General features: G+C 39.3%; 1 protein-coding gene and 1 long non-coding RNA gene across 2 annotated transcripts; one reads left to right on the top strand and one right to left on the bottom strand.

Annotated features, from left to right (window-relative positions):
- Positions 1-939: 939 nt before the first annotated feature.
- Positions 940-2,208, bottom strand: LOC137245705 (probable methylthioribulose-1-phosphate dehydratase). The gene is made up of 7 exons (XM_067776790.1): positions 2,064-2,208; positions 1,934-1,986; positions 1,837-1,878; positions 1,664-1,777; positions 1,438-1,591; positions 1,184-1,386; positions 940-1,109 (listed from the first exon to the last, which is right to left on the bottom strand). The coding sequence occupies exons 1-7, from the start codon at positions 2,088-2,090 to the stop codon at positions 1,034-1,036; spliced, it is 669 nt and encodes a 222-aa protein (XP_067632891.1). The 5' UTR covers positions 2,091-2,208; the 3' UTR covers positions 940-1,033.
- LOC137245706 (uncharacterized) lies at positions 2,182-3,097 on the top strand. The gene is made up of 4 exons (XR_010951388.1): positions 2,182-2,380; positions 2,452-2,499; positions 2,624-2,714; positions 2,810-3,097. It is a non-coding gene; the product is annotated as an uncharacterized lncRNA (long non-coding RNA).
- Positions 3,098-14,232: the final 11,135 nt, after the last annotated feature.

The following is a 14,232-nucleotide window of genomic DNA, read 5'->3' as shown; positions in this document are numbered from 1 at the left end:
TAATAGTCACAAACCAGGACATTCTAGCAAACAACTGCTTGATTTAGCACCGCTTCCACGGAGATTAAGGAAACATCTCCTAAAGCACTATAACGAGATCCGGCACCTGCCAACACAGCCGTTTGATCCAGGCAAGCATAAGCAGGCCCTTAACCAAATCCACACAGAATCGGTAAACGCCTTTGTCAGGACGCGCCTGGTGTGGCCCATTATTAATATGCAATATCCCACCCTTGCCATATTCCACTACCAAGGGAAACTAGAATCACCCTGTCCCAACTACGTTCAGGATACTGTAACAGGTTAAACTCTTACCTGTCCAGAATCAACCCCGACATAAGTAATGTATGTCCTGCACGTGATGTGGCCCCACATGACACCAATTGTAATGTGGAACCTACGCCTCTAACAACCATCTCCCTATGGTCCGCCCCTGTTGAAACAGCCAGTTCCCTGGACTCCCGTTAGAGGACTTTGAAGGCAATTTATTTAGGAGTGGTCCTGCCCTTTGAATGGGGCGAAGCACTGTTAATACAACAAGAACACCAGAACTTATAAAAAAAATTTCGGAGGAGACAAACCTCTTTTTGGTACAGAAAGATCCAAACAATAATTTTAGAGTATCTGAGATAGAAATCCGACAGTTTATTGGTGTCGTATATTTTATATCACTTGTCCAGCTACCCAGGGTAACCAACCATTGGAGTTCCATCATAGGTACAACTCTAATTCCAAAGATTATGTCTTCTAACAAATTTGAAAAGATACGACAAAATCTTTATTTCAATGACAATAGCAAATTTCTTCCAAGGAGCCACCCTGACGCTGACAGAATCTTTAAAATACATCCTAATCGTTAATAACTTTTCTGATAATTTTCTTCCATTGTTGCCTGTCGGCTACACTCCCCTCTTTATAATAACATCCGTACAAAATAAATAATTTAGAAATTTAAAAAAATCCCGACTTTTTATTCAAGAATCTATCCGATTTAATTAAAAGAAATTATTTGGAGGTGATGAGTTATAGAGGGTTAAGGTTGTTCAGGATTCAAACCATGTCTTTTCATTTCCACAGCAATAGAAAATAGGTAGTCGTAGCATTCCGACCTAAAATTAAATAAATTATATATAAGGATTTATTTTCGAATTTTTTTTTAAACGTTTTAAACAAATTAGCTTACATCGTTTTAGCCTGTTCCCAAGTTTTGCCCCAAATATACACTCCATGCCGGCGAACTAATACCGCGCTACATCCGGGATATTTAAGCATAGTGGAATACATGCTATCCGTTAAATCTCGCTCGAAAGGTGTATTTTCAATGATCGGCACTACTAACTCTTCATCGTATCGCAAATTGCGCTTCAAGTCATCATCGTAAATGCCCTAGTAATAGTAACGTTTTAATTATTATGGATAAATTTACCTAATTTATACCTTAATCATTTCTAAATGCGTACAACGGAATACTTCACCAGGCCATAGTAAAGTTGCCATCACTGCATGCTGTGAGTGTGTGTGTATAACTGCCTGTGCGCCTCGATGGCGATAAGCCAACATAAATAGTGGTGTGCATTGACTTTTGGTTAAACTAATTGTGAAAAAAAAAACATTTAAATGATACACGACAAGGTGTAAAACAAAACCATGATATATTTCATACTTTTTATAATCCGGTGGCAGTTGTATATCCTTGCCTTCATCGTCTTGCACAAACAAATCCTCTGGCTGCATAAGCTCCTTTTGTACCCCTGATGGTGCTATGTAAATCTCTTTACTGTTTGTGCATTTAAATTATAGTATATTGTATGTGAATTTTTTTGTTTAAATACATACTTGTATTTGATGCTCATTCCACCACCAGTGCCAGTGACCCAGCTAGAAGTATGTGCATAAATGTTTATGTATTTGTTGTAATGAAAATAAGGCTTACCCAAGACGGTAGAATTGCCGGCATAACTGTGGGATTAGTTTACGTGGATGATCCTAAATAATACAATAACTATTTTGAGTAATAGAAACTTCAAAATTATAAAAAAAAAACACAAAAACAACAATTTTACCTCCGCTAATTCATTGTAAATAGACATCTTTATTTTACTGTTTAACAAATCTCTGATAACGAAAAATTCGATAAGAAAATTGCTGATTTGTAGTAGATGTAGGGATGCAAACGATACATCGATGTTTTTAAAACATCGATAGTATCGGATGAAAATCCGATATTTAACATCGATGTTTCAAAATTACTCAATATCGAAAAATTGCCGATACTTCGATGTTAACTTTGACGATGTTTCGAACATCCACATCTCTAAAGTTGCATTTATTGACGCCATTCTTTTTCTTTGTTAAGTTGCTGCAAACTGATGTAAAAAGGGTAGGTTATTAATAATAATTGTTTTAAATTATGTTGTGACTTCTAATTAATGTTTTATACTAAATAAATAGGTGAACATCTTAATCGAAAGTGCAGTATGGCCAGTGTAAAGGCGTGAGGTAAATATGTAGATCGTGAAGTAGTATCCCGGGTTTTTGGAATAATGTTATTATGTGGATAATACTTAATTTTTACACCGCCTTTGATTGCCTTTGATAACAGCGTAATATTTTTTATTTTCAGCTACTTTGACCAACATTGCTTTTATTTAATAATGGGCTGCTTTTTGATTACTTTTAAAAGGAAGTTGCTTGCACTGCTATCATTCTAATTTGTAATTATTAATATTAAATTAAAACAAAATTGCACATTTTTAATAACTTCTATTTTCCACAAACTTCTTGCCGAAATCAATATGCCAAACAAAAGTAAGGTGTGGCGTGCCAACTCCGCAAAGTGTATATTGTGCAGCAAAACTCTAAGGCAATACATCATATATACATCGTATTTATGTAGGATGAGTACAAGTATGAAAAATGTTAAATGAATTTTTGCCTGATCTCAGTTTTTTCTGTTTTCTTATTATAATTTATGTGATACATATATACATATTGACATGTTGTCTCATTTGAATGAATTGCTTTACAAACATGTAATTATATAACTTAATGTTTGGTCTCAAACGGAATTGAATAAAACAATAAATAAAAATATATTACTTATCAGTATTTTGGTACATCACTCCTAGGGGTAGAGCCAGTAGCTAAATTCTACATAAGTGTATCCAACCAGCACTGCTGATTTGACCCAGGCGAAAATTTGAATTTAAATTTTTTGCATTGAAAGCGCATCACAATTTTTGGTTTTGGCCGGTAACTGCATACATATATAATAAAACGGGCCTTTAAAATACATTTCTGGTAGATTTTTCTTAAAAATTCCTCGATTTCGGGGTGTGTGAGCTAATCTCACAAACCAGGCGACTATAAATATCACCCCACCCACTAGAGCCACGTAGTTTTTCCAAAATTTAATTCTACTGAAAAAACATCGGAAAACATCGATGTATCGATGTTTTTCTTCCGATGTTTTTTGTCATCGATGCTTATTTTGTCGATACATCGAAACATCGATGTTGCTCCTCAAAATTTGCATCCCTAAGTAGATGTCATTATTTGTAGATGACAATTGTTCTTGTTGTGGAATTCAAGTGGAATGATAGTGCTTACCAGCAAATGATGTTTTTGGGATACAAAAACTGAAAATCCTGCCGAGTTCATGCGCTTAAAACATCATTTCATTTATGGCGTTGAATTGAGTCATTCAACTCTGGTTCACGATCAAATATCACTGGAACGATCCAGATCAGTTCTACGAGAGTTGGCAGCACTATTTTCAAAAGTACACAATCCTCGTGTTCCAATGAAACGTGAACCAGATACGGATTAACTTAGTGGTGGGTAATGACACTATTTTTTGAGTGTTAACACAGTAGCACAGGCACACTTTGCAATGTTGACACAATTGTGTTATAAACTGATTACGAAAGTCGATATGAGTGTAGGCACAATATCAGAGGACAGTACTGTGTTACTTACCTCTAACGCCACGTTTGACGCCATTCAGAAGAGTAAATCATGGCAATATTCATCTTCTTTCATACTCCAAGTTTTTAAAGTCATATCATCTGATCAAGAGGATAGGAAGTGGCCCTGTGGACACAACTTTTTATGAAAAATCAAAATAAAATAAAAATTATGAGAGCGCAGTGAGAATTTTAAAATCTTTTTAAATGTCATTATCCTCTCACCGGTTTTATCTTGTAATATTTGTATCATGTGTATAGATATGTTTTGAGTGAAGTGAAGCATGTCACGTACACGTTGCTATGGTTTCAGATGGTGGCCCTAGCTAGCTCAGTACATTTGGCAGGCCGTGGTTCTCAACCCGCCATCTTGGAACCGGACGCACACATATATTTATTAACTTCCATTCACCTCTTCGGGTTCACTTACCCACCGCACAACAGGAATCCCACCCAACCTTGGACCGCTCGCATCGTGCAACCTACTCTGCGGTCACCCTAATGCCATGCTCCATACTCCCACTTACCTCCTCATCATTCCATCCTTACATCCCGCCCCAAAAGAAATTAGCCAGCCATATTACTTCTCTTTTCACTTCAATAACGCATTTTTTATAAACATAATCTTAAAATCTATACACGAATGGAATAAAATCTTATACAAAAAATCAAGCTTCGTTTATATTCAATAATATTTTTCTTCAAACACCTTAATTTATATATATACATATATGTAAATTTTAATTTAACACATATGGGTTCCTTCTTCGCAAAAAAAAATGTATATCCTTATGCAAACATATAAAAGTAAAAATAAACGTATTACAAACAGTATTTATGCACGCGTAAACAGGCCTATAAATATTATCAACCTAAAAAGGATCAAAATGCGCACATGAATTCCGTATAAAAAAAACTGTATGACAAATGTTCAAATATATTTCTGGGTCTTTCTGTCGCCAAAATCACCAAATTCTTATCTACTCAAGTGGAGTTATATAAAAAAAAAAGAGTTTTAAAAGACACCCTAATGCCTGCCTAAAAGAGCTCTTTTATGTGGGGATTGGGGGGCTTATTGGTGCAGGGTTCATACCCTCTGCAAAAAAAGGTAAGACAAAAAAAAACAGCTTAATTAATCGTTCTGGTATATTTTGTGACTCATAGACGCCTTACAATTTTATAAATTTTGGTTTAATCGAATACTACGTTTAAGACTAAAACGGAAAAGATTTATAGTGACTCGGATATATGTCCATGCACATCAATGTAAAATTCATATTTCATACAGTTTAAAATTTGGGATAAAAAAAAACAATTCTTAGACTACCCTGACTCGTTTGTTAATTTTCTATCTACCATAAAAAGCTTTTGTACAAATTACGTTATGGTGAACTTTTTTGCTGAATGCTATAATGAGGTAGGTCGCTCCAACGTTAGGGTAAATGGCTAGGTGAATAAACAAATCCAATTGGACGCAGCTTTCCGAGACGCACATAAAAGGATTTATTGGTGATGAAATTGCAATACCAAAAAATGTGATGAGATGCAATTACGATTTACTTGATGAAAAAAATGTTGTAGGGTTTTGATAGATCGGAGATCGAATTGTATCGGATTTGTAGGCAATGACGCTGAGTTTGTATAAAATGACGTCGAATATGTAGGAATAATATGGACTTTGTACAAAAACGGTGTTGATTTTATAAAAATGGTTGATACTCGTAACAATTTTGATGTTGAAGTTGCAAAAAGAATTGTTGCATTTGTAAAATTTGATACCGAATTCGTAGAAATTCGTAGTTTTCGTAAAAATTCGTGATTTGTAAAAATTTTGATTCGTAATAAGTGTGATTCGCAAAAAATGTGATTCGCAAAAAATGTGATTCGCAAAAGATGTGATTCGCAAAAAATGTGATTCGCAAAAGATGTGATTCGCAAAAGATGTGATTCCCTGGCGCTTTAAAAAGGCTTCACTGGCCACCTCCGGTTCCCACTACGAGAATTAAATCTCAATTAGCGCCAATTAAATTCTTTCATCAAGGCTCCAAAAACCGATTTGGCGTTCACGCGCCTTATGTCACACATACATTCATATTATATTGCCCTCATACCTACTCGCAATATAAAATGAGTATCCACAAAAATTTAGTATTTTAATCAAAAAAAAAAAGCAGAGATATTAAATTTTTAGAATTTGGGTTTACGCAAAAAAAACTGCTTGAGTGGAAATCTTCACCCAGGAAAATCCGTGCCTGCGGATTTATTGAAGAGGCTGGTGACCGAAGTCAAAATTGAGGTCGCGTGAACCCCAAACGGCGCGAAAGTCTAGATGATAATAAAAAATCTTCATAATTTAAACACTCACCAGGTAAACAAATATTCCACCTCCTTATGCAGCAAGGAAATCCTGTCCTGATGGTTGGATGCAGCGTCGTCCTTTTTCTTTAAAAATTATCGACCGAAACCGATTTTTTTTTATTGAAGGCAATTTGCCTTATCAAAACTTAAAAATTATTGCTATCGGCACTAACCTGATCCTTTCTGGATCTTCGCGCACAGGGAATTTTAAAACTTTATCACACGCAAAAATCACAAATGTTTTTTTTTTTTTTTATAAGCGGAGCGCGCACTTTAGCCCGATATGCTGCTATATTTTACTTTCCTCTTGTTCACCTTCAGTTACCCCCTTTTATACTATCCGAACCGCTGAAAAGAACCGTTTCCTTATGCCGTTTCCCACGGTCTTTCTTTTGTCTATTGCAATCATAACCACCCTATATCTATCCCTGTCCTTATTCTCACCATATCATGCACGTCAATCTGGCAATCTTCAACCTAAAGCTTTTTTCATCATTGTGAACTTACGTGAGTTCACCATGGTGTTTTTTTGGGACATTTTCATTTGACGTTTCTCGTGTTTACCTTTTTGGTAAACACAATTTCTATAATTTTCATTATGTTAAAATGTTGATGTGCTACTAAAAAAAAATATCGAGAGAGGTTTCCACGACGCGTATTAATCTCGAGAACATGGCCACGAAGGCGAAAAAAATAAAAATTGTATCTCTGTCCGGAGATATTTGCAGTGGAAGTTGGTGATTTTCATGTGATTGTTGTTATGTTGGGTACCCAACAAAAAAACGGTCAACATAAGTGCTTTGCGTGGATATAGTTTTGGTCTCCAAACCGGTGTTGGACCCACCCAGGGTACTATTTTATAAGCGCAGCAGAAGGCCGCCAACGCAGAAAGGTGTTCTGCGTAACCCTACGGTGGATACCACCCCTGGTTTAGGAGGGACCCGCTGGTAACTTTTCGGTTTTTTGTTCTTATATTCTGAACGAGCCAAACATTTAGTATTGCTGTTTTAACAGCGTACTCCACCTCAACATGTGAGGCTCTCTGCATCAAAGCGGGCCAAGGTCTGCATAAAGCCCAACGCGGGGACGACCCACGCCCTGACACTGTCTCCTGCTTCGCGAGCTATGCCGGGCATTTGTGTATATACTGGATATTGGACCTCTCCGGACGACTTGACCCTCATCGCCGGAGACAGATTTACGGGAAGTATTATTATATATAAAACTGCCATATAAGCGAGTTACTTTATGGATATTTTGTTTATCTTTCTTTCAGGTTGGCTGACATAATGGATCGGTTGTGGCTCTCCGGACGACTTGACCCTCGCCGCCGGAGAGATAGTGATTGAATGAAGGAGGACTATTGTTTGAGGTCCTTGGTATGCCACGCACCTAAGCTTCTTCCCGACAACGTTTCCAACAGGTACATGTTTTTACCTAACGCTCGCGTTACTCTGCACTTGATAAATTTTTTGCAAAACTTCGCGTTTATATTTTTATTAAAATCGCTTAATACGAAGTTGCGCTTATATATTTCTTGTCCGGGTACGAAGCGCACTTCACGGGTTCTTTTGTTGTACCGAGCCGCGTTTGTCTCATAGGTTTCGTGTAAATTTTCTTTAATTTTTTCTCTCATTAATCTTATTCTGTCGCTGTCGTTCAGCAACAGTAATTCGTTGTCATTGAGGGAACTTAGTTTCCGAGCCAGCTTATAGTCTGCACCGCTGGTGAACATGTTCATGCCGAATAAGGCGAAATATGGCGACACACCCGTTGCGGAGTGTATGGCGCTGCGCAACGCGCACTCAATCTCTGGCAAATATAGATCCCAATCCCTCTGGTCTGTTTTTAAATATGAGCGGATAGCAGCCAAGACCGATTGGTTGACCCGCTCAGCGGCATTTGATTGTGGCGAGTAAAACGCGGTTTTCAAGTGTTTAACGCAGTACGTTTCTATCATTTTGGCAAAATGTTTAGAGGTAAACTGTTGCCCATTATCTGAGTGTATTATTTCCGGCACACCAAACTTATGAAAGATTTCCTCGGTGAGGAACTTCACGACATTGGTGGCTGTAGCCTCACGCATTGACTTTAAAAATGTGAACTTGGAAAAATGATCCACGACTACAAAGATATAGGCGTTGCCTCGTTTGGACCTAGGGTATTTGCCTAAAAAGTCTATATAAATTTTCTGAAAGGGGCGTTCGGTAACTACCTCCGATCCTATACCAGGTTTCAAAATAGCGTTACTGGGCTTGCTTTCCTTACAAATCTGACAGTCGCGGACGTAGTTTCGGACTTGTACTACCATGTTTGGCCAGTAATATAAACGTCGCAAGCGATGCAAAGTTTTTGCCATACCACCGTGCGCAGCAGTTGCGCAACCGTGCGCATTCTCGATTAAGGTCGATGTCAATGCTGCCGGCACCCACAACTTCCATTCATTTTCCTCCAATTCTACATCTTTCGCAATCATTTTTTTGAAAACAAACCCGTCTTCGACTTTCAGGTCCGGTAGCCGTTCAGCATTTTTTTGTATCGTGCCTATCAAATCTAAATATTCCTCCGACTCAAACTCTACCGTATCCATTCCCGCTATCGATGATTGAGCTAACTCCTCGATGCACCGTGACAGTGTATCTGCAACCACATTTTCAGAGCCCTTCCGGTGCTCTATTTCGAAATTAAATGCTTGAAGGTGCAAAGACCATCTCGCTAATCTACCACTCAGATCTTTTAGCCCCATGAGCCACTTAAGACTGGCGTGATCTGTCACCACTGTGAACGGCATCAGCTCAATATATGGGCGAAACTTTTGCACTGCCATCACAGCCGCGAGGCATTCCTTCTCGGTAGTGCTATATTTGCGTTGGCAATCGTTTAGTTTCTGAGAGAAATAAGCAATAGGGTTTTCGGAATCATCGTGATTTTTTTGAAATAACACCGCTCCTATGCCATAATCAGAGGCGTCACATTGAACCCAAAAACGTTTAGTAAAATCCGGGTGTCTTAGGACAGGCGCACAGGTAAGCGCCTTTTTCAATTTATTGAACGCCTCGACTGCTTGCGGTGTCATCTCGAATTTGCTTGTCTTCTTAAGGGCATCGGTCAACGGGGCCGCTATCGCCGCAAAATCTTTAATGAACCGCCTGTACCAACCGGCTGTTCCTAGGAAGCTCCGAACTTGCTTCATGGTTTTCGGTACCGGGATGTTCACGATTGCTTTTACCTTTTCGGGATCGGTTTTTAGCATGCCCCCGCCCACAATGTATCCTAGATAAGGCAACTCCTTGAAACAAAACTTTGACTTTTTTAATCCTATTGTTAATCCTGCTTCTCTAAGACACATGGCAACTTCTTGCAACGTATGCAGATGCGAGTCAAAATCGGGAGCGATTATAAGTAAATCGTCCAAGTATATAAAGACATTTGCCTTCAATCTCTGTGGTATGACTCGATCCATCAATCGGCATAACCGTTGCGCCGCATTGCATAGTCCGAAAGGCATGACCACGAACTGATATAAGGGACGCCCCGGGACTGTGAAAGCGGTGTATGGTTTACACTTGTCTTCCAGTTCTATCTGCCAAAAAGCGAACTTAAGATCCACGCTACTAATAAAATGGGTATCATCTATGCGGCTAATTATGCCTTCTATATTCTGCAGCGGATAAGCGTCTTTAATGGTCAAATCATTTAATTTTCGGGCATCTAAACAAAATCTATTTTTACCGGGTTTACGTACTATAGTGGTCCGATTACTCCACGGGCTCTCACTTTCCTCAATTACCCCCAATTCTAACATTTTGTCTATTTCTGTGTAAACTATAGATTGCATGGCAGGTGATAGTGGGTAATGGCGATCTTTCACAGGGACTGCATCTTCCACGAGTTTAATGGAGTGTTTTTCCAGCGGTGTACGACCTAAACCATCCTTTTCAAACGTTTTGAAACTTTCGACGACCTGATTTAAGCGCTGTTGTTGTTCAGCCGTGAGGTCATGAAGCACACGCCGTTCATTCCTGTCTTCCGCCGTCACCATCTGCTGCTCTAACTTGGACAAATCGATTTCATTTACATCTATGACATCCGGGGCCAATTGGAAAACGCGCCAGAAATCTATCCCGAGATAAATGTTTTGTTCCAGGTATGGACATAAGTAAAACGTTATTTTATTCTCTAAATCTTTGTATTTGACAGGTATAGTTATCTTTCCTAATACCGTATGTGCGCCACCACCTGCAGTTGTAACCTTCGAAATGAAACGTTCGATAGGTACCCCTAACTCCTCGACTAACTCACGGCATCCTCTACCTAATAGACTAACAGATGCACCTGTGTCCAGTAGCCCTCGTTTTTGGACACCGTTTATTTCGATGTCCGCGTACACCCGCGGGTCATCTCGGTCTGCCCTTTTAACCGTGGCAACAACTGCTCGACGTAGCATCTTCCGGTTTCGAAATCGATCCCTTGCCTTCCGTATCTTGCGTGACACCCTGCGACGACCTAATAACACGCCGTCTGCAAAGATTCTTTCGCGGGCTTCCTTGTACCTCCTCATACGTTCCTCAAGGGACAGTCTAGCCGGGTTATTTGTTTTGTTATTAATAGTATAATTTGTTAGTTTTGGTTTTATCCGTGATATCTGCTGTTCGTCCCCTCTCCCGAGGTCTTCATCTACTGTGTTAGTCGACGCGTCTACTCTAGCGGGAATTGTGTGGAGCGCGATACCCCCGCTGTCATCGCGTTCCGTTTCGCGTTTCCCGATAGGTTACATATTGGACACCTCGGCGTGATGACGTCCGACTTCCCACACTTAAAACAAAATATACGCCTCTGAAGCGACATGCAGTCGGTGAATGCATGTCCTTCGGCACCGCAATTCCAACACACCAGGTTTTTACGACTTGCTTGGTCACGAGATGACGGGTGTTTAGTAACGCGCTGATAACGGAGCTCCTCCACGGAGACTTGACCCTCATCTCCGGGAGACTCCTGCTCTTCCGGCGATGTATCAACTATTTCGTTCACTTGGTATGAACGAGGCACAAATCCACCTTGGGGAACTCGATCCCTGCGAGGAAAACACCTTTCTACTTCCTTACACTCCATACGGAGTTGCTCTATAGAGTAGACCGCAATGGGGTATACTAGTTTGGCCAACGATTCCCGCAAGTTCCCTTTGACGAGCCGAACCATTTCGCATTCGGGTATGGGGTTCCTTAGACGCGAACGCAGTATGCCGACAGCGTGAAAAAAATCATCAATCGTCTCTCCGGGTTTTTGTTTGCGTTCCGTGATCTCTCTCATTAGATCGAAATCCGTTAGCTGAGATCCGAACTGCCGTTGTAACGCGAATTGTAAACTTGGCCAGTCTAGGTTGCGATTCGTTCGGATGTACAACCAGTACCATTCACGGGCCTCTCCACTCAGCAGCCGATGAAAGTCTCTAATGATCTCAGCCCACGAACACCCATACTGCTCTTTCACATACTCCACCCTGAATAAAAAGTCCTCTATGGTCATGGAATCGCGGTGACCCTGGTAACTGATCCCCCACTTTTCTATATTCAGTTCAGCTCGGTAGGTACCAGCTCTGTATTGAGGCTCAGGTGGTGATCTTTGTGAGGAAGAACGATGGTCCGGTGCTGCAGGGCCTAGGATTGGACGCTGATTCGCCCGATTATTGAACGCCGGTAACGGACCTACCGCCGACCTAACAGGAATATTATTATGTGCATTACGATTGTTGTTGACGTTTTCATTAACTCTTTCGTTTTCAGGTATCGAACGCCTCGATTCTGCTGACTCGCTGCTAATGTTATGCCTCCTTTTTTTATACTGTATTCGTGGCCTATTTGTCTGACGCCCAGCTCCCACTTCGACACTGGAACTGCGTACAGTTTCAAACATCGCCTGCATGCCTGCACGCATTTCGACTAAAAGGGCTTGTTGAGTTTCTGCCATCATACTTTTTATTATTGGGGTTACTTCTTCGCGTATGTTTGGTGTTATAGGCCTACTGGCCGTAACATTAGTTGCGAAATTGTGAACCGGAGGGGGGCGCGGAAAGGGTAAAGACGGTGGCCGGATGAGTACCGATTGGGTAACCTGGGCTTGACCATATTGTTTGGGCACTGTCCCAGTACTAGTTGTAACTGCTTGCATAATACCCTGTGGTGCGCTTTGCCCACTACCGCCTACATTTTCATCCCCTTTATTTTTCGTACCTACGAACCTATCTGAAAGATCGATGAATGCGGGATCACTCTCATTCACTTGCTTATTTGCGTCTTCTGCTGGCATGTTGGCTATCTTTGTTCTTGCTCGTGTATTATGGGCCGGTGGCGAGTGATTCATACGAATGATTAAAAAAAAATTTGGACTTAAAAAAAATCTTTGTATACGAGGCACCAAAAAGACACCCTGTAAATGTATATATGTATATAAAATCCTTAAGTAACCCTAAAAGAGAAAATTATAGTATAAAACCTGAAATGTGTGTTAAATCCTATGAGCCTTGCGTGTCTACAGACACTCCTTCACGTACTAGCGCTTTAAACAAAAATCAAAAGAAAATTTATATAAAAGAAAATTTAAATCAATATAAAATATATGTATATGCGGGTTACAACCCTATAGGTACTGAACCTTATGAAAAAAATGTATATCTATTGGTATAATAAAAAAAAATATTTATGTAAACCAAAATATCAAGCAACCAAGTAATCTCGATGTAATCTCAAAAAGGAGAATATACGACATAGCAAAATATATGTATGTTAAATGCTATAAACCTTGAGTGTCTACGAACACGCACCCCTGTATTAGCGCTTCATACGAAATCAACCAAAAAAAAATGTCTACAAAATATATATATATATCGATAAAAAAATGTTTGTATTGATGAAGAGGTGTGAATATAGTATACCTGTAGGTTAACCCCTATGCTAAATGAATGTTCATAAACTTATGATGACGTATTAACGTAACACGTACACCAAAAAACTCAAACCTTTGTAAAAAACTGACTCCAAAAAACCAATACCAAAATTATCTCCGATATAAAAAGTATAAAAAAAAATTTAATAATATAGAATGTTATGAGTTGGCGGGTGTTCGGATGGCCTGACTACATGAGGAGGCTTAGGGTTCTGGAGCATAGTTGTTCGTTCCTGTGTGGGTTGGTATGTGAATCCTCACTGATAAATTAAATAACGAAACAAATTACGAAACGATTTTATGCTTCACAACATCTACCAATCGCAATGTAGTTGTGGTCACACAATCTACTACTTATGGAACAACAAAACTCAAAACCTATGTTTTGGCTTCCACATTTGTAGCCATATTCCTGACACTAACTCTCTATAAAAGAAACAAACCAAAAAACTGAAATCTAAAATAAACTTTTGTGTTGTAAAAATGTCGATGCTAATAGATCACCCTCATGTTTTGCGTCTATGCCACCGTTTGGTTATTGTATCAGATATGGTGGGCTTGCTCCTAACTACTGGTGCAATTAAACTTTGTAACAAATAGACAAGCAAGTCACCTAACTAGCTTAGATACCCGCTTACACCATACCTTTTTTTTCAAATGAACGTTTTTTTTTTTTTTTTTTTTTTGAAAGCTTAAATACATTTGTAAGTGCAAGTTTAATTGAGTAAAAAAAAAGATAATTATATCTTTGTATTTCTACTAGATGTTACAGAAGAATATTTGATTTCTTGCGAGGGCGCCAATTCAAGCTTCTTTTCCTGCGCTCTGTTGAATTATAAAAAAAATTATTTCTCGGGTGCTATAAGAAATATAGCGATCCCTTCATGTGTTTTTAGTTTGGGCGCCATTTATAAATATATGTCACGTACACGTTGCTATGGTTTCAGATGGTGGCCCTAGCTAGCTC

This window comes from Eurosta solidaginis, chromosome 3, assembly GCF_040869045.1.
Source record: "Eurosta solidaginis isolate ZX-2024a chromosome 3, ASM4086904v1, whole genome shotgun sequence".
In the NCBI taxonomy this organism is placed as follows: domain Eukaryota; kingdom Metazoa; phylum Arthropoda; class Insecta; order Diptera; family Tephritidae; genus Eurosta; species Eurosta solidaginis.
The sequence above is the reverse complement of the archived record's forward strand: the minus strand, read 5'-3'. Positions and strand labels throughout refer to the sequence as shown.